Genomic DNA, 21,309 nt, shown 5'->3' with positions numbered 1-21,309 from the left:
AAGCAGCCTGATAAGCTAACTAAGGTGAAGCAATGTTTATAAGGCATTTTGTAAATTGACTGTTGATGTCTAGGGGTTCCTTCTTTTAGCATTTTTTTTTAGTTCCTCTGTAGCTAAAAAAAATAGTTTTAAATTTTTAAAATAACTATTAAAAATAGTAGAATGGCTTTAAAGCTCTAGAAACTGAAACTTCTGTGCTTGGCCCTGTGATAATTTATTGATTTACTTTCAGCAAGTTATTTAACCTCATACTCAGCTTTACTCATCTTTTAAACATTTTATGGGATCATCATGCACAAGACCTTGTGACAGCCGTTCTTTAAAACACTGTGTAAAATATAGTATACATCCATTTATCTGGAATCCAAACAAGTACAGATAATTACTCACTTTCATCTTGGCCTTATTTTTATGAAGGGACACATAAATTATTTAAAGGGCTCATCTGAAGATGCAATTTGCAGAGCATATCACAGATTTGATAGGATCTGGTCCTGGTGCCATCTGTGGTACCAGCAGAGCACTCTGGCAGTATTGGCAGTGCTGAGGGGCTTGTCAGATGTCAAGGGAATTGCATTGTTGGAAACAAGATCATGTTGAGTGCTTTACTGTATGCAACCGATTCTCCAGAAATCAGTAATATGTCCAGTCATGTAGTTTGTTAATCAAGATTTCCTATGGCATAGATTATCACCATAGATAATCTCATTTCTTTTCTTTTTTTTCTTTTTTTTGAGACGGAGTTTCACTCTGTTGCCCAGGCTGGAGTGCAGTGGCGCGATCTCGGCTCACTGCAAGCTCCACCACCCGGATTCACGCCATTCTCCTGCCTACTCTCCTGAGTAGCTGGGACTATAGGCACCCGCTACTACGCCTGGCTCATTTTTTGTGTTTTTAGTAGAGACGGGGTTTCACCGTTTTAACCAGGATGGTCTCGATCTCCTGACCTCGTGATCTGCCCGCCTCAGCCTCCCAAAGTGCTGGGATTACAGGCGTGAGCCACCGTGCCTGGCCTAGATAATCTAATTTATTTAAGGAGAGTATTTCCAGAACTTTAACCTAGGATCTCTGGAGTATATCTGTGCCCACTATACCCTTGGCAGTAGGAATGGAGACTTGTCTGATACCAAGGTGGATGGTGGGTGGATAGGGAGAAAGGGGTCAGATCCTCTGGCCAGAACTTTGCAAATGCCCATGTTCCCCTTGTGTTAGTCTCATTCTGGCTGGAAGATTCTGATACCATTGTTTCCAAAATCACCGTCGGTTTCCCTCTTAACTCCAGTCCCACATTCGTATAATTTCTCACTAGAAATACTCATTAGATGTCTCACTGAGCCCTCAAATTCATACGTTCAGAGGATGATTTCACAACTCCTCCCTGTGGTTCCCTCCTCCACTGACGCCTCCATATTCTCCTTGGAAGGCTGCTACACCATTGACCCAGCCCATATCCAAGGAGACATATTCCCACGTCCTGTCAGTCACTTGGTCTTATAGACTCTTCTTTCTATGTATCTGGAAACCTATCACTTCCTTCCACTTCCGCCTCCTACTGTCTTAATCATTTCTCAACCTGAATTACTGCAGGAACCTGCTCCATTAGCATGCTGTCCCATCTCCAACATATGTCAAAGTAACCTTTCTAAAACTCAAATTGAGTTTTAGAGGCCAACTCAGGAGGATCCCTTGAGCCCAGGAGTTCAAGACCAGCCTAGATAACATGGCAAAACACTGTCTCTACAAAGTAAAAATAAAAAATATTAACCAGGCTTGGTGGTTAATAAATATATTATTTTAAAAATAAAAAATATTAACCATGCCTGTTGTCCCAGTTACTTGGGAGGCTGAGGCAGGAGGATCACTTGAGCTCAGGAGTCCAAGGCTGCAGTAAGCCACGATTGCACCACTGCACTCTAGCCTGGGCAAAAGAGCGAGATCCTGTCTTAAAAAAAAAAGAGAAACCTTCCCATATCATTTCTCCGTTATGATGCATCCCCTACTCCCCAAGTCTGACTTGTTCTTTTGTTTCTTTCTTTTTTTTTTTTGAGACGGAGTCTTGCGCTGACGCCCAGGCTGGAGTACAGTGGCGCGATCTTGGCTCACTGCAAGCTCCGCCTCCCGGGTTCACACCATTCTCCTGCCTCAGCCTCCTGAGTAGCTGGGACTACAGGCACCCGCCACCACACCCGGCTAATTTTTGTATTTTTAGTAGAGACGGGGTTTCACTGTGTTAGCCAGGATGGTCTCGATCTCCTGACCTCATGATCCGCCCGCCTCGGCCTGCCAGAGTGCTGGGATTACAGGTGTGAGCCACAGCTCCCAGCATGTTTCTTTTTTTTGAGACAGGGTCTTGCTCTGTCACTCAGGCTGGAGTGCAGTAGTGGGATCATAGCTCACTGCAGCCTTGACCTCCTGGGCTCAAGCAATCCTCCCAACTCAGCCTCCCCAGTAGCTGGAACTGTAAACATGCACCACCACGCCTGGCTATTTTTTGGGGCGGGGGGGGGGGGGTTTCTGTTGTTGTTGCTTTTGTTTTTTTGAGACAGGGTTTCATTCCCATTGCCGAGGCTGGAGTGCAGTCATGTAATCTTGGGTCACTGCAACCTCCTCCTCCTGGGCTCTAGCGATTCTCCTGCCTCACCCTCCTGCATAGCTGGGACTACAGGCTCACACCATCGTGCCCGGCTAATTTTTTTTTTTTTTTTTGTAGAGACGGGGTCTTGAACTCCTGAGCTCAAGTGATCTGCCCGCCTCAGCCTCCCAGAGTGCTAGGATTACAAGCATGAGCCGCTGCACCTGGCCTAATTTTTTTATTTATTTTTATTTATTTATTTATTTATTTGGTAGACATGGGGGTTTCAGTATGTTGCCCAGGCTGGTCTTGAACTCCTGGCAAGTGCACCTCCTACCTCAGCCTCCCAAGTAACTGGGACTACTGGGTTTACAGGTATGAGCCAGTACGTCCGGGCAGGTATCTCTTTTCATTATCACTGTGGTATCCTCAAGCTAAGTATTTCTCACTCCGTATAATTACTCTTTTTTGGTCTTTCACTAGATACTCAGTTCCTATAGGGCAGGGACTATGGGTTTCTTTTGTATTTTAAAAATTTGTATTAAGCACTATTTAGCAAAAAAACCCCACAACAATTTGTAAGAAATAAAACAATGGTGTTCCTGCTGTATTTCTCCCTCCCTTCATTAGGTTTATCATTCCCACAGATTTATCATTTCATTACACACATGTCACTAATCAATACAATGTTTTTTCTTCTGTGCCCATGTGGAAAACAAGTTGTCACTGCACCACCTGTTGATTTCTGCCTGCTCTGCAGAGCCACCTATATCATGAATCCAAGAGTCTATCTATGGATGGATGTGTTCTGTGGGTCTCTTTATCCACTTCGGCATAGATATCACCTGTCTCAATGACTAAAGCTTCAAAAAGGTCTGATACCTGGTCAGCTGTTTTCCCATTTTGATCTGCCTGCAAACTGCAGTGCATTTAATCTCTTCATCTCCAGTTCCTGGCTCATGATGTTACTTAATGAACATTTGTTGAGTAGGTAATTTTTCCCCTTAGTGTATTATTTTTGAAATCTTTTTGGAGCTTTTGCACTTAATTTCTTTTCAGATAATTGTATATGTCAAAATCAAACTTCAGAATAAGAATTTACTGGCCAGAACACCATTTAGTACTTTATATGATAGGAAGGAGTAAAACCACTGGCTAAAGTAAAAAATTTTTGTGGGAGGGCACAGTGGCTCGTGCCTGTGATCCTAGCACATTGGGAGGCCAAGGCAGGAGGATTGCTTGAGGTCAGGAGTTCAAGACCAACCTGGCCAACCTAGTGAGACCCCCCATCTCTAAAAAATGAAGTTTAAAAATTTTAAAAATTAGCCGAGCATGGTGGTGTGTGCCTGTAGTCCCAGCTACTTGGGAGGCTGAAGCTGGAGGATCTCTACCGCCAAGGAGTTTGAGGCTGCAGTGAACTTTGATCCTGCCACGGCGCTTCAGCCTGGGCAACAGAATGAGACCCTGTCTCTACAAAAAGCAGAAACAGAAACTTTTTTTTTTTTTTTTGTAGTAAATTTTCAATAGGTTGTCAAGGAAACTTACCGAGGAGAGCTATTTACTAGTAACAGTGTTTGCTTTGAAGTGTGGCTACAAACTAATGAGGCTTGCTTCCTTCAGCCTCATTATTGTAGTCCTAGTTCATATAGTCATGGCTGACTGTGCAAAGCAATAACACTTGCTAGATTTACTAATTAGTATTTCACATTGATTGAAATTTAGAAATTGAATGCTTATCTTTTGTCAGAAGTTTCCTTTTCTTTGCTTTATCTTTGAAATATTCCTGTAAAGGTTTTTATTTTGGACTGTAACTTCATTGGATGGCCTTAGTCAGCCTTTGAAGCAATGCTTAGGTTTATAATGGCTGGCAAACACTTTACCGGGAAGTAAGGGAAGAAAGACTACGTGTTGTTATTTATACAACAAGTCACTGGAGGATTAACCCATTTTACTACTTTTTCTTCTTGAATCTTTTTGTAGTTGGATAAATATGACTTAAATGCCTTTGTCTACAGTCTTTGGAGGCCTTTTTTTTTAACCTTGTAATTCGAATTAACTTACATGCTTATATTTGGGTTTATTTTCTTTTGATAAAGAATGTTGTAAAATGTAAGATTGGTCACAGTTATTGAAGAGAATGAGTGTGGCAGTAGTTTTATGATTTAGTAATATAAAACTTGGCCAGGCGCGGTGGCTCACACCTGTAATCCCAACACTTTGGGAGGCCGAGGCGGGCAGATGACCTGAGTTCGGGAGTTCGAGACCAGCCTGACCAACATGGAGAAACCCCATCTCTACTAAAAATACAAAAATCGGCCGGGCGTGGTGGTGCATTCCTGTAATCCCAGCTACTCGGGAGGCTGAGCTGGGAGAATTGCTTGAACCCGGGAGGCAGCGGTTGCGGTGAGCCAAGATCACACCATTGCACTCCAGCCTGGGCAACAAGAGCAAAACTCCGTCTCAAAACAAAACAAAACAAAAGTAAGGATAACCTTCTGGAAGGTTACTCCATTGAGGTGTAGACTCTGGGGGAAAAAAGTAGTAGCACTGAGTCCCTTCAGCTTTTTTTTTTTTTTTTTTTTTTGGGACGGAGTCTTGCTCTGTCGCCCATGCTAGAGTGCAGTGGCGCAATCTCAGCTCACTGCCAGCTCCACCTCCCAGGTTCACGCCATTCTCCTGCCTCAGCCTCCTGAGTAGCTGGGACTACAGGTGCCTGCCACCATGCCCGGTTCATTTTTTGTATTTTTAGTAGAGACGGGGTTTCACCGTGTTAGCCAGGATGGTCTCGATCTCCTGACCTTGTGATCTGCCCGCCTCGACCTCTCGAAGTGCTGGGATGACAGGCGTGAGCTACCATGCCCAGCCGACTCCCTTCAGCTTTTAAAAAATGACTGTGATCAGCTGGGCATGGTCGCACACCTATAATCCCATCAGTTTGAGAGGCCGAGGCAGGTGGATCACCTGAGGTCAGGAGTTCAAGACCAGCCTGGCCAACACGGTGAAACCTCATCTCTACTAAAAATACAAAAAATTAGCCGGACGTGGTGGTGGGCACCTGTAATCCCAGCTACTCGGGAGGCTGAGGCAGGAGAATCACTTGAACCCGGGAGCCAGAGATTGCAGTGAGCCAAAGTTGCACCACTGTACTCCAGCCTGGGCAACAGGAGCAAAACTCCGTCTCAAAGAAACAAAACAAAACAAAACAAAAAACTGTGATTGCAAAACAAGTTTTCTTTTTTTTTAATCGAAATGGAATTCACGTAACATACCATTAGCCATTTAAAAATGAACAATTCAGCCTGGCGCGGTGGCTCACGCCTGTAATCCCAGCACTTTTCAAGGCCGAGGTGGGTGGATCATGAGGTCAGGAGATCGAGACCATCCTGCCTAACACGGTGAAACCCAGTCTCTACTAAAAATACAAAAAATTAACCGGGCGTGGTGACAGGTGCCTGTAGTCCCAGCTACTCGGGAGGCTGAGGCAGGAGAATGGCGTGAACCCAGGAAGCAGAGCTTGCAGTGAGCCAAGATTGCACCACTGCACTCCAGCCTGGGTAACAGAGCGAGACTCCATCTGAAAAAAAAAAAAAGAACAATTCATTGGCATTTGGCAATCACCATTTCATATCTACTTTCTGAATACTTTCATTTTCCCCAAATAAAACCCTGTACCTGTTATGCAGTTGCTGCTCATTTTCCCTTTCCGCCAGTTCCTGGTAACCACCAATCTGGTTTCTGTTTCTCTGGATTTGCTTATTCTGCTTATTCTGCGTATTTCATATTCGTGGAATCATACAATATGTGGCCTTCTGTGCCTGGCTTCCTTCCCTTAGCATGTTTTCAAGGTTCGTCCATGTTGTAGCATCTATCAGTAATTCATTTTTTTAATGGCTGAATAATATTCCATTGTGTGTATAGGCCACATTTTGTTTATTCATTCACTCTTATTGGATATTTGAGTTGTTTTTACCTTTTGGCTATTGTAAATAATGCTGCTATAAACATTTGTATGGAAGTGTCTGTTTGAGTACCTGTTTTTAGTTCTTTTGGTTGTATACCTAGCAGTGGAGTTACTAGATCTGATGGTAATTTTATGTTTAACTTACTGAGGAACAACCAGATTGTTTTCCACAGTGGCTGAATGAACCATTGTACATTCCTATCAGCAATGTACGAGGGTTCCAGTTTCTCTATATCCTTGCCAGCACTTCTTATGCTGTTTGGTTGATTGAATTATAGCTATCCTAGTGGGTGTGAAGTAGTATCTCATTTTGGTTTTACTTTGCATTTCCCTAATGACTAATGATGTTGAGCATCTTTTCATGTGCTTATTAGCCATTTGTATGTCTTCTCTGTAGAAATACTGTTTATCTTTTGATTGTTTTAGATACTGGACCTGTATTAAATATATAATTTGCAGATATTTCCTCCCATTGTGTAGGTTGTCTTTTCACATTCCTGATTATGTCCTTTGTTACACAGAAGTTTTTAATTTCAATAAATTCCAGTTTATCTTGTTTGCCCTTTTGTTGCTCATGCTTCATATCTAAGAATTTGGCATATCTTGCCAAATTCAAGATCATGACATTTTACCCCTGTGTTTTCTTCTAAATGTGCTATAGTTTTAGCTCTTACATTTAGGTTGTTGGTCCATTTTGATTTTGTATAAGGTCTGAGACAGTCCAATGAGAGGATTTTTTTTTTTTTGAGATGGGGGTCTCACTCTGTGGCCTAGGCTGGAATGCAGTGGCTTGATCATAGCTCGCTGCAGTCTCGAACTCCTGGGCTCAAGCAGTCCTCCCAAGTAACTGAGACCACAGGTGTGCAACACTAAGCCTGGCTAATTTTTTTTTTTTTTTTTTGTAGAGACGAGGTCTCATCATGTTGCCCAGGCTGGTCTTGACCTCCTGGGCTCAGGCAGTCCTCCTGCCTTGGCCTCCCGAAGTGCTGGGATTACAGGTGTGAGCCATCACACCTGGCTCTTGTAGTATCTTTTAATTGAGTATATATACATATCAACCAAAAACTACTGTGGATTTCATAGTATTTTAAATTATTTCGCATTGTATTAATCAAAGCAGAGCTTATAAATATATTTGAAAAATAGTACTTGTAAGTTTAAGACAAGTTTTCAGTCCATGGCCTATATATTAGTGACTGAGTATGGATTCATGGATTTCCTTCCCATAACACCATGATCTTCTCTGAATCTACAGATCACATATTTTGTAGATGAGCATCAGAAGAATCTCTTATGACAGGAACAAGAGGGACTGAGGATGAAGGTAGAGTTTCCAAGGGTCCATAGCTGCAGAGACCTCAAGGAAGAGGCTGGGGATGACTGGAATGTCAGTAACTAGAAGGCAGTGGTGGAATCTATAAGGGCCAGAGAAGGAAGTAGCATTTCATTTGAGGCAACAAGGATGGTTGCAGAGTTTGGTTTGTAGGCTCACAGGTCATCAGAAAGTAATGGTTTAGGGAGCAGTTGAAGATTCCTTTAGTTTTGGAAATAATGCCAACTCAACTCAGCCTCCAAACAGGGAGTCCAACTGACTTTGTTTAGCATCTTTCCTACAGAGAGGGGTAAGTAAGGAAAAGGAACTAGGCAAATTCTAGATTTTTATTTCAACTCTGACCAGAATGCTGGCTAAGTCTTTTAAAAAAGTCCAGTTTTATTTTAGCTGAAAATATGATGAAAGGAATTTTTCTACTTCTCATGTGGCCAAGAGAATTAGGGTCCCTTAGAGTCTAGGGTGGTGTATTGTATTGGCCTGTGGCCATCTGATGGAGCAGGAACTGGGATACAGCTCCCAGTTCATGGGTGAGAAACTTGGAGGGAGAGTGTTGGACCATGATGGCAATCATGGCCAAGGGCCTTTTGTCTTCTGGCGAGCTTTTTCAGTGCTGACAGGCTCATCAGTGACAATCCTCTTTTTTTTTTTTTGAAGTCTTTCATTCACCTTGTCAGGTCTGTGTTCAAAGGGCTCTAGCAAAAAGAACAATGAGGGGATAAATAGAGCAGGTAATTGAGCGTCTGAGGGGAGTGTAGAGATAATGGCCTTCAGATGCCCTTCTGCTTTTACTAGCTGATTGCCTACTTTTTCAAACAGAAACGAAAGCTACTTTGCAAGAAGTGATTTGGGAAGGCATAAACAAAGAATGGGTCTTGGTTACTTTGATGTTTGTGGTGTTTAAACTCTGAATTTGTGTGGATGTGTCTTTTTGAATTTTTAACCCCCCCATGCAACCTTTGTGACTTAACAGGTGCTACTCGTGAGCAGTAGTCGCCATCCAGACAGATGGATTGTCCCTGGAGGAGGCATGGAGCCCGAGGAGGAGCCAAGTGTGGCAGCAGTTCGTGAAGTCTGTGAGGAGGTATGCATGGAGAAGAGAGGGCACAGCTGTGCCTCGTCATCATGAACCTGTCCTATCTGTGTAGTTCTTTAATATGTCAGCACTCACTGAATAAATATACAGTCACAGAAAAAGGGCAATGAATGGTTATCCGGTCCCTCCTTTATTACCGGGTGATGGAGTTGTGACATGGTAATGTTAACCGGCACTCTATGCCAGACTTCCCATGACTTTTTATGCCAGACTTTTGTTACTTCCCATGGATTTCTTCCAACACTGCCTGTTACCTGTGGCACAAAATCAAGAAGCAAATAGTTCCTGACCTCTAAGGAGTAAGAGGAACAGGCAGCATTAGTATAAATGACTCATTGTCATTAAGCTTTGGAGGAGGCCCTTGTTTTCCTGTGCTTACTGCATCCTAGCCATGGAACTGTGGCTAAAGGAGTGATTCTGTTAGCCAGATACTGTTAATGGTACAGCTTGAGAGAGAATAGTATCTTCTTTTTTATTTAGTCACATGATGTTCCACATACATGTGTTGAGTTCCTGGGCCATGATATCCTACTAGATACTACAGAATAAATAGAAGAAGTAAAGTCATGGACTCTTAGTTCTCTTATTTCAAGAATTTACAGCCTGGGGGAAACTGAGAAACAGATTGCAATTGAAAACCGAGAGAAACGAACTATTATTTTTCCATAGCCTCTTGTGGTGACACCATGCTCTGCTTTTCTTGTTATCTCATTTAGGACTCATAACTCAGTTGTGTAAGCTTTATCGCCCCAGTTTACTCGCCCTGGCCACATAGGCAGTGCTTTTGAAATCCATTTCCTTGTTCCAGAGGGAATATAAGATTGATTCTAAGAACATATAAAAAAGCACTTACAACAAGTCTAATTCCTATGTTTCTTTTGGATCCAGCTTTTGATGAAGTGCTCTTAGAATAATCTTGCCCTTGGAATATCCAAGGAATTCTTTCCTCACTCTGAATTCCTACACTTACATTGGCTTATGTCACTCTCATTGTAGCATCTATCTTATACCCATAACTAGATTGTTCTCTCTGAGGGCAAAAATCACGTTTCCCATCAAAAATCCTCACTTTCCATGCCTAGTACACAGCTAGGTGAACAGAAAGTAATTAATACATGCTTCTTTGATAGATGGAACAAGGGTTGGAACAATGCAGATGTTGAAGAAATACCCTAAATGGAAATTGTCAGAGTATAGAAAGTGATAAACATTGACAGAGAGGATGTGAGAAGGCATTCTTACAGTGGGTGGTAAGGAGGCTAACCCGGGTAGAACCAAATGGAATCAAGAGAGGGTGTAATGAAAAGAACATTGACGTGGGAATCCTGGTTTCTGTTACTGTCAGTTAATAGCTGTGTGACCTATGAGAAAATAACTTTAAACACCCTGGACTTTTGTCCTTCATTTGAATATCTTCCTTTTTACTCCATCATGGAGGGAGGGGAGGGGAATATGAGGTTCAAACGAGAACATGAGTATGAATGTCCTTTGTGAATTATGTATCACTCTACCACTTAGGATGTATGCAGCTGAAAATAATATTATGCCCCTTACTGTTCTGTAACAGGCTTATTATATCACATAATAAGAAGTCCCAGGTTGGCTGACTCAGCAGTATTAAGAGCCCAAGTGCTTCCCTTCTTTCTCTTCTGCCATCCTTGGCTTTTGTTTGCAGGCTTGTCTCCTTGTAGTGACAAGATGGTTATCACAGCTCTATCCTTACACATTCTTTTCAAATGCAGGACACACAGTTTCACGTCATGGGTCTCTTTATTTGAGAGAAAAGAAATTTTCCCCAAAAGGTCCCCCAGCAGACTCTTTATGTCGGTGTTTCAGAGTTGCTTTGCATGCTTATGCTTAAACTTCCTGGCAAAGGGAATGTCAGTTCCATGTTTAAACTACTAAGCCTTCACCGTCTAGGATTTGACTTTGAGAAGCCTCTTAGACTTTAAAGCAATTTAAAAGCATGGCCAATAAGAGAAGATAAAATGTTTATTTTGTTAGAAATTTAGCTTACATTGGAATGTGCCAATATATGTTTACTCTAAAAAAGAATGGATAGATAATATGTAATTTTAGAGTGAGAAAAAATTTATTATACAGGCCATACAATCTCTGTCACAGCTATTTAACTCTGCCATTATAGGGCAAAAGTAGCCATAGACAGTACAATTCATAAACAAATGGGCCTGGCTATGTTCCAGTGAAGCCTTATTTATAAAAACGGTGGTGAACCATAGATAATCCCTGGTTTAAGCTCTTGCTACTCAGAGTGTAATTGATGGACCAGCAACATCAGCATCAGCCAGGAGCTTGTTAGAAATGGAAAATCTCAGAACCCAACCCAGATCTACTGTATCAGAATCTGATTTTAACAGGACCTCTGGTGATTTTGAGATCCTACTGCAGTAGAGTATTGAATTCTTACCAATGAGTGTTCTGAGAATTTCTCCTGATGGATCTTGTGGAGAGAAATGCTCTTTGAGGGATGGATTGTGGTTTGGTGGTCTCCACACCCATTCCAATACTCTTCTGACATGGAGAGACTAGAAAGTTAAAAAGCACTTTTCCTAAACTCAGGTAAGGAATGCAACTAAGTCTCCTTGATGATATTTAGATATCCCCAATACAAAGCACTTGAACAAGATTGCTTTAGTCACAAGGAGGGCGTGTTCTGAGAGCAGCAGGCCCATCTGTTTTGGTGGCACACATTTAGACAAAGGAGATAATGGTTTTGGAATTGGCAGCTATAGTGTTAACTTCCTGATTTGGCTGGTGGCTTTTATTTGGCAGCTTCCTGATCCACCCCAGAGACAGCAACTCCCTTGGCAGTCCAGTTCTGCAATGTGGTTTTAAGAATTGTTCTTGGAACCTTGGCCTGTGTTTCTTGAGCTCTCCTAGTGATTCTGTAAACTATTTTTATCCCTTAATAAATCATTATCTTAAACTAATCAAGTTGGATTCTGTTGTCTGCAACTAAGAATTTTGACCCAACCAGATTCCCTGTGAATGATAACGGCTGCTTTAGTTGTATCAGACATTCTCCTCTGCCTGGCTGTGCTAACCCATCAAGGAATTGAGATGTCTTTGCAAAGCATCCCCCTCTAGAGAAGAGTGTCCAGTGGCTTGTGAGAGAGCTGTCTGATCTACAGTGTGTCAGTAGTTTAATCAGGCAGACCTGTTTCTGTGGGAAAGTGAAGCTGTGACAGAATCCAGTTCAGAGTCTGCACCTTCCTCATAGCTGTTTACTGATTGAATGTTATTTGTCCGTTCAGCAAATATTGAGTGCCCATCCATCTTGCACAAAACACTGGGCCACAAATTGGGGATACAGAAATTTGGGTTTTGCCATCATCACATAAGCTTAACATCTCACCAGGAATACAGAGTTAATAGGAAACTATAATTTGAAAATTAAACTTTGAGGGAACAGTTTGTATAGCATGCCGGGGGCTTGTTGGCAGAGTAGCTAACTCTGGCACAAAAGACTGGCTCCTAGGAGAATGTCTGGATGGTTATAGACCTGCTCATTTAAGATTTTCCCATTTTGGAGGGACTTTGGGGATGCAGTAGGTAGTGTGATGATGGTCTTATATATGATATCCCCACATAAGGGAGATTAGATAGAGAAGGGATGAAGTAGCTAGTGAGCTTTTCTTTACTCTGAAGCAGAATTGGGTTCCCACTTTCCTGTCAGACCTGGGATAATGCGGAATTAGAAGGGTGTAGACACGCCCTGAAGGGCAGGTATGATTCTGTACTTTGCATCCCTAGGCCTGAGGGCACCAGAACCTTTGCCTGACTCTTTCTGTAGGAACTGAGAGTTTGACTGTTCAAATAAGTGTGGTAGGGCCAGTTGGTGGGCCTAAACTGAATAATTTTGATTTAAATCCAGTTGGCTTCTGTTGGTTCTAAGGTGCTTAAGGCAAAAATGGTGTTTGAGAGTGACCATGCAGTTGTGTATTCAGACAGATTGTTACAAGACCTGAAATGGAGTGATGGTTCTGGAATAGAGAGAGGAAAAAGTTCAAAGACCTTGTGCAAAGACTTGATACTTGGTTTTGGGAGTTGTGGTTGGAATATCTCTGGCAGTTCTACTTTTGTAGAGCACATTTGGAATTTGTGTCTGTTTCAGGAAAGCTGACCTTATTTGTTGTCACTGTTGCTGTTCTGTTTTTGAGTGTTACAGTTGAGTTGTCCCTGGGTTATACAAGTGCAGCTAAGATATAGAAAACCGGATGTTTGCAACAGGAAATGCATTGAGGGAGTAGGAAGGATATAGGGTACTGTACTTTTGTTTCCTGGAAATTGCATACTATCCTTCTGTAGGTAAAAGGGAGAATAGTGTGAAATAGGAATAAAATAATCTTGAAGCAAGGAAGTGAAAGATGCAGCACAGATAATTAAACTACACTCCTCATGTTTAGTATCTTACCTAGCTCCTGTCTTGAAGGAATCCTGATCTTGAAACTTTATTCTCTTAATAATACTGGAATAAAGTATATTCCAGTATGTGATGACGTGATTCTTTTCTGACTTCAGGCATGCTCTGCCTGCCGTTCTCAGCCTTAAAGAATCTTTCCTGACTTTGAGCTAATTTTTTTTCTGCAGTCAGAGGAGAATCATATCATCATATCTCATATTTTATTCCAGCATTATTGAGAGGATAAAGAAATGTCTGTGAACTGCTTTGAACTTTAGAATAAGTATCCAAATAAAATGTACAAACAATAAAAATAAGAGAACATGTTATTACAGAAACAGAAACAGTTCAGTGGCTTCCATCAAAACAGAATGAAAGAAGTGGATTTTCCAGTTTTATCAACAGAGAATTAGACTTGAAATCGGAGACTTGAAATGTTGATAGATGTTTTTTATTGTCCGTGAAGGGAAGCTTTTGTAAACAAAGCACTGTTTAGAGATTCACTTAGTTTTCAAGATGTTTATGCTTTCAGATCTGATTTTTTATTTGTAAATGTAGGAGATTTTAATAGCCACTTTTTGAGGGGCTTTGTGGATAATACCTCTATACCAATTAGTTGAAAACCTTCAGATGTTTCAGATTGCATTTATATATTTAATATATTTGATTTTTTTTTTAAAGAACTTCAGTTGTCCTACTTAAAAAAAAAAACTTTATAAAGCTCTTCAATGAAAAAAAGTCTTGTGAAAAACTACTACAAGTAAACACAGGGGGAAGCACTTTAGGACATTGGTCTGGACAAAGATTTTATAGGTAAGACCTCAAAAGCACAGGTAACAAAAGCAAATATAGACAGATTGGATTGTATCAAACTAAAAACCTTCCGCACAGCAAAGGAAACAATCAACAGTGAAGAGACAGTCTACAGAATGGGAGAAAATATATGCAAAATACTCATTCAACAAGGGATTACTATTCAGTATATACAAAGAATTCAACAGCAAAAAAAAGAATCTAGTATTAAATGTGCAAATGATGTGAATAAACGTTTCTCAAAAGAAGACAAATGGCCAAAAAATACATTGAACAAGGCAGGGATTAGGAGCAGCAACACCCCTCCCAAACTCCCCCACCCCACTCAAATGTGTATATAACCTTTTGTTTGTTTGTTTGTTTTGTTTGTTTGTTTTGAGATGGAGTCTCGCTCTGTCATCCAGGCTGGAGTGCTCACTGCAACCTCCGCCTCTGGGTTTCAAGCGATTCTCCTGCCTCAGCCTCCCAAGTAGCGGGGATTACAGATGCCCGCCACCATGCCCAGCTAATTTTTGTATTTTTAGTAGAGACGGGGTTTCATCATGTTGGCCAGGCTGGTCTAAAACTCCTGACCTTAGGCAGTCCACCTGCCTCGGCCTCCCAAAATGCTGGGATTACAGCCATATTATACCCAACCAGATTTATCATTATATATTGTATACATGTAGCAAAATGTCACTGTACTCCATAAATACTTAAAATTATTATGTGTCAATAAAAATTAATAATAAAAACATTTATAGCCAGGCCTGGTGGTATGGGCCTGTAGTCCCAGCTACTGGGGAGGCTGAGGCAGGAGGATCACATGAGCCCAGGAGTTTAAGACGAGCCAGGGCAACGTAGCAAGACCTCATCTTAAAAAACAAAAAAACAAAACACAGCATTTTCAAAGAAAAAAACACTTTTTTTTTTTGCAAACTCCTGTAAATCTCATATATTACACTTAGAAATAAGATGTTTTAGAGTCTTTAAATATGCCCATGCTATATATAAGCTTCTTAAGATTTTTAACTTAAAATCATGAGTCAGAAATAAATTATTCAACTATATTTTTAAAATTTGAGGCCACAAGACTGCCAGCCAGAATAAGTAACATTCTTGTAAGCATTACAAAATCTTAGATTATGTCTGGTCTCCTTAACACAAAAATACTTCTGTGGTAATAAACATTATAATATTTAAGACTAAAATATTATAAATTATAAAATATTTATTGATTCCCTTAAACATTTTTATATTTAATTCTAAATGTTTCTAGGATTGAAAGATGCTTACCTGTTGAAGAAACTGAGCCTTCCTATTAAATGAGGCCACGACTCTTAGGTGACCTGATAGGCCACACTGACCCTGTTCACTTTTGCTTCATCAAAACTCCATAACATCACAAGGCTGGGGGTCATGGAGTTCACACAGCATGAATCAACATGGCAAATTTAGTCTATCAACATGAAGGTTACTTCATTCATGAAATCTTTGTGATTCCTTCTAGTAGGTTCACTCATGCTGTATGTTTCCATTGCAGTCTGTATTTCTAGCACTGTGGTATTGTTCATGCTTTATTGATGTTGCTTGTTTAATTATCTGTCTTTTGTGCTAGACTTTATACTCTGTGTAGTCTTCCTTCCTTCCTTCCTTCCTTCCTTCCTTCCTCTCTCTCTTTCTTTCTCTCCCTCTTTCTCTCTCTCTTCTCTTTTCCTTTTCCTTTTTTTTTTTCTTCTTCTTTTCTTCCCAGGCTAGAGTGCAGTGATATGGTCATAGTTCACTGTAACCTCAAACTCCTGGGCTCAAGCAATCTTCCTTCCTCAGCCCCCTGAGTAGCTGGGACTACTGGTGCATGCCACCATGCCTGGCTAGTTTATTATTATTATTTATTAGAGACAGGGTCTTGCTATGTTGCCGAGGGTCTCCTAGCTTCCAGCCACTCCTCCCTCAGCTTCCCAAAGTGCTGGGATTACAGGTGTAGGCCATTGTACCTTTTCCCCATTTTTTCTTTTTCCTTTTTTTGAGATGGAGTTTCACTGTTGTCGCCCATGCTGGAGTGCACGATCTTGGCTCACTGCAACATCCGCATCCTGGGTTCAAATGATTCTCCTACCTCAGCCTCCCAGGTAGCTGGGATTATAGGCATGCACTACCATGCCCGGCTAGTTTCGTATTTTTAGTAGAGACGGGGTTTCACCATGTTGGTCAGGCTGGTCTCTTAACTCCTAACCTCAGGTGATCCACCTGCCTCGGCCTACCGAAGTGCTGGGATTACAGGTGCGAGCCACCGCCCCCGGTCCCATTTTTTCTTGCTCATTGTCGAATCTCCAGTGCTCAACACATATCTCAAGTGCTTAATAGAGTGCTACAATTATTGACCTAACTGTTAGAACAGCTACAGAAATGCAACTGCAATGTGCCCTTTTAGGTTGTCAGAAATAGACATACTCTCCAAATGCCTCAGTTAAGTGAGGAAGAACATGACATTGTCACAGCAACTGCCCAGCCAAGGCTGTACAAAGCTGGAAACTTGGGTCACAGTGCACCGGCAGGCATCACTCGTGACAGGTGGAACAACAGTGGAAATGCAGAGTGGCTCAAGGAGCCTGGTCACACGCCAATGGCTCAGCCCCCTCTTCCACTGCGGAGGACCTGCCTATCTCATCTCTTCTCAGCCTCTTAGCTTACTGCTTTTATTTTGTGTTTTTCCTGTCTTATGCAAAACTTACCTGTCTGTTGACTCTGTCTGTTGCCTTCCTAAGAGAGGACCTGATTGGTTTTGCCTAGTGACAACTTCATGTAGTATGCCCCTTTGGGCAGTGCTGCCAGGTCACATCATCAGCTTCTGGCTATTTTGAAAATGTCTACCTTACCTTTGCATCAGTTGCTGATTTTTAATTCTTTTAGCTGTGCTCAGAGTAGTGAAGTCACGTGCTATAAAAGCATGGCAACCCATGGTTAAGTACCATCTGCAGCACCTTTTCCAAAGGTCCTATGTATGTAGTAGGAACTGTTATTATCTACATTTTACAGGAGAGAAAAGGCTGAGGTTGAGTGATTTGCCCCAACAAGTTGTGTCCAGCCTAATATGCTCAAAGTAAGATTTGAATCCAGGACATCTTTCGTCCCCGACACTCCTAATGCTATGGCTCCTTGAAAGATGTCCACCAAAATGTTTGCAGTGGTTATCTTTATGTTAGTTCATAGGTTATCAAGTTCTCTGCATTGAGTGTATGTTTCCTTTGTTACTAGAAAAAGTTTTTATATAAACATTAAAGAATTAAGATTATTCAGTAGTTTATCATGGCATTGTCAGTCCTAGGTCTCATTAAATTCCACCTGTTCTAAAGCTTTGTTCAGCCCAGCTTAAAAATTTTAGCATATTGGCTGAATTTCAGAAACAGATAAATCTGAAGCATTTGACACATTAGCAACCACATGTAAGGGGAGGGCTAAAATATTCCCTTTTGCAAATTAGCTTCCTTTTTTTAGCTGCTCGTGGTCAAAATCCTTTTAGAGTGACCCATTAAAGGGTTAGGGGAACAGGCTTGCTCCCATGGCCTGCCATGGGCTTTAGTAACAGTGCCTCTTTAGACTAGGGCAGCAGAAGCTGTGTGAGCCAGCCATGTGATAGTCTTTCTGTAATAAAAAAGAAAAGCACCTCTTTGTATGATCTCAGAGCTATTCTTTCTTGCTAATTCAGTGGGAAAGGTAAAACTCTTGTCTGACAGGGGAAAAAAGGGAAGCTGTGTCTGAAACCGTTCTGTCTTCTCTTCGTCTTACATTCCCATTTCCTTTACCTTTTCTCACCTCAGCCATCCCAAGAGTATTATCACAAGAATAGAGAACATCCAAAAACAGAAACAGGAGGAGAAAATTATGTGCCTACAGTATAGCCATTCCTTGGTATTGGTTTCAGAACCCCTGGTGGATATAAAAATCTGCCGATGCTCAAGCGCCTTATATAAAGTGGCAGAGTATTTGCATATGACCTACACATATCCTCCCATATACTTTAGATCATTTGTAGATTACTTATGCTACCTCATGCAATGTAAACACTATGTAAATACAGTTGACCCTTAAACAACAGGGGATTGAACTGCACGGGTTCATTTATATGTGGATTTTTTTCCAGTAAAAGTTACACCATTATACTGAGTGTGCCTGCCTTTCCTGCTTCCTCTTTTACCTCCTTCACTTCTGCCTCTGAGGTGGCCCCTGAGGCAGCAAGACCAACCCCTCCTCTTCCTCCTCCTCTTCTTAGCCTACTCAATGTGAAGATGACGAGGAAAAAACCTTTACTGGGCTCCACTTCCACCTAATGAATAGTAAATATATTTTCTCTTCCTTATGGTTTTCTTAATAACATTTTCTTTTTCTAGCTTTAATATAAGAGTATAGTAAATAATACACACAACATACAGAATGTATGTTAACTGTTATTGGTAAGGCTTCTGGTCAGTAATAGATTATTAGTAGTTAAGTTTTGGGAGAGTCAAAAATTATATACCCACCGGACATGGTGGCTAGAGGTTAGGAGTTTGAGAACAGCCTGGGCAACATAGTGAGACCGTATCACTACAAAAAACAAAAAATTAAAAAAAAAATAAGTTGGGCGTGTTGACACATACCTGTAGTCCCAGTTACTTGGGAGGCTGAGGAGGGAGGATTGCTTGAGCCCAGCATCAAGGCTGCAGTGAGCCATGATTGTGCCAGTGCATTCCAGCCTGGGTGACAGATCAAGACCCTGTCTGTTAACAAAAAAAAAAGTATACACAGATGTTTGACTGCGTGGGAGTTGGCACCCTACCAACTTGTTCAAGGATCAACATTATTCAAGGATCAACTGTAGTTATACTATATTGTTTAGGAAATACAAGGGAACAAAGTCGGTACGTGTTCAGTACAGATACAATTTTTTAAAAAATTCTCGATCTGCAGTTGGTTGAATCCACAGACACGTAGTGCACAAATACGGAGGGCCGATATTTGTAGTATTTGTAGTCAGCCTGATAGTTTGTGACACAGCCATTGCTTTTTTAAAAAGTGTGGTTAGTTCTCTGTGACTTCCTCACTTCTATCCTAATAGTACTTCTGTGCTACTCCTCTGGCTCATGCCACCTGTTGCTTTGCCATAGAAACAGTCCATCTTCAGGTTGGTGATATCTGCTTAGATTTCCCTGTGTCTTTGCTGCCCTCCCTCAAGTTTTTGTACAAGTTAGTATGTACAGTGTCATACATAAAATAAAAATTCCACAGCATGTTTTACTTAATTAACCTTCATTAAAGAAAGTTGTAAAAGAAAAAAAGAAAAATCCAGCAGGTCATGGACAACTTAAAAAGAAAGTTTGGGAAAAAAAAAAAAAAAGAAAGTTTGAAAGTCTAAATACCTTAACGTAGAATAATTGAGGTTGCCTTCCTAATGGCACCGCAAGAGTTCAGAGCTGCTCAATTATCTCTAGCCTTGTTAATCTATCCGCAGTCTATCAAGAAGTTATTTTAGGCCAGGTGCGGTGGCTCATCCTTATTATCCCAGCACTTTGGGAGCCCAAGGTGGGTGGATCACTTGAGGTCAGGAGTTCGAGACTAGCCTGGCCAATATGGTGAAACCCCATCTCTACTAAAAGTACAAAAATTAGCTGGGCGTGGTAGCATGTGCCTGTAGTCCCAGCTACTCAGGAGGCTGAGGCAGGAGAATAGCTTGAACCTGGGAAGCAGAGGTTGCAGTGAGCCAAGATCGTGCCATTGCACTCCAGCCTGGGCATCACATCGAGACTCCATCTCAAAAAAAAGAAGTTATATTTTAACTCTTCTTGATTCCATTTGTATTTTCTTTTCTTTTTCTTTTTCTTTTTTTTTTTTTTTCTTTTTGGAGACAGAGTCTTGCTCTGTTGCTTAGGTTGGAGTGCAGTGGTATGATCTCAGCTCACTGCCACCTCCACCTCCCTGGCTCAAGTGATCCTCCCACCTTGGCCTCCTGAGTAGCTGGGACTACAAGTAAGCATGCACCACCACACCCAGCTAATTTTTGTATTTTTTGTAGAGCTGGGGTTCCACCATGTTGCCCAGGCTGGTCTCAAACTCCTGAATTCAAGCAATCTGTCCACCTTGGCCTCCAAAAGTGCTAGGATTATAGGCACGAGCCACCATGCCCAGCATCATTTGTATTTTCTAATAAGAATATGAAAAATGCCATAGTGAACTTTATTTAAAAAATGTGTATCTTCTACATTTACGCAGCCAACAGACACATGAAAAAATGCTCATCATCACTGGCCATCAGAGAAATGCAAATCAAAACCACAATGAGGTACCATCTCACACCAGTTAGAATGGCGATCATTGAAAAGTCAGGAAACAACAGGTACTAGAGAGGATGTGGTGAAATAGGAACATAAATTAGTTCAACCATTGTGGACGACAGCATGGTGATTCTTCAAGGATCTAGAACTAGAAATACCATTTGATCCAGCCATCCCATTACTGGGTATATACCCAAAGGATTATAAATCATGCTGCTATAAAGACACATGCACACGTATGTTTATTGCGGCACTATTCACAATAGCAAAGACTTGGAACCAGTCCAAATGTCCATCAGTGATAGACTGGATTAAGAAAATGTGGCACATAGGCACTGTGGAATACTATGCAGCCATAAAAAAGGATGAGTTCATGTCCTTTGTAGGGACATGGATGAAGCTGGAAACCATCATTCTGAGCAAACTGTCACAAGGACAGAAAACCAAGCACTGTATGTTCTCACTCATGGGTGGGAATTGAACAATGAGAACACTTGGACACAGGGTGGGGAACATCACACACCAGGGCCTGCCATGGGGTGGGGTTGGGGGAGGGATAGCATTAGGAGATATACCTAATGTAAATGAGGAGTTAATGGGTGCAGCACACCAACATGGCACATGTATACATATGTAACAAACCTGCAAGTTGTGCACATGTACCCTAGAACTTAAAGTATAATGGAAAAAAATTTTTTTTAAAGTATCTTCTCATCCTAATTCCTGTACCACGTATTCCCTGTCCCTGCAAAAGAATGGTTGTTCTTGGCTGGGCACGGTGGTTCACGCCTGTAATCTCAGCACTTTGGGAGGCCAAGGCAGGCAGA

At 41.4% G+C, this 21,309-nt stretch overlaps 1 protein-coding gene across 1 annotated transcript in view; it reads left to right on the top strand.

Moving 5' to 3' along the window:
• Positions 1 to 21,309, top strand: part of NUDT3 (nudix hydrolase 3) — a 113,010-nt gene that overhangs the window by 41,868 nt on the left and 49,833 nt on the right. The window contains exon 2 of the mRNA XM_019029155.4: positions 8,837 to 8,947. Coding sequence (XP_018884700.1) covers positions 8,837 to 8,947 — 111 coding nt within the window. The remainder of the gene's footprint in view (positions 1 to 8,836; positions 8,948 to 21,309) is intronic.

Source organism: Gorilla gorilla, chromosome 5 (genome assembly GCF_029281585.2).
Source record: "Gorilla gorilla gorilla isolate KB3781 chromosome 5, NHGRI_mGorGor1-v2.1_pri, whole genome shotgun sequence".
Taxonomy (NCBI): domain Eukaryota; kingdom Metazoa; phylum Chordata; class Mammalia; order Primates; family Hominidae; genus Gorilla; species Gorilla gorilla.
This window is presented reverse-complemented; position numbering and strand designations above follow the sequence as displayed.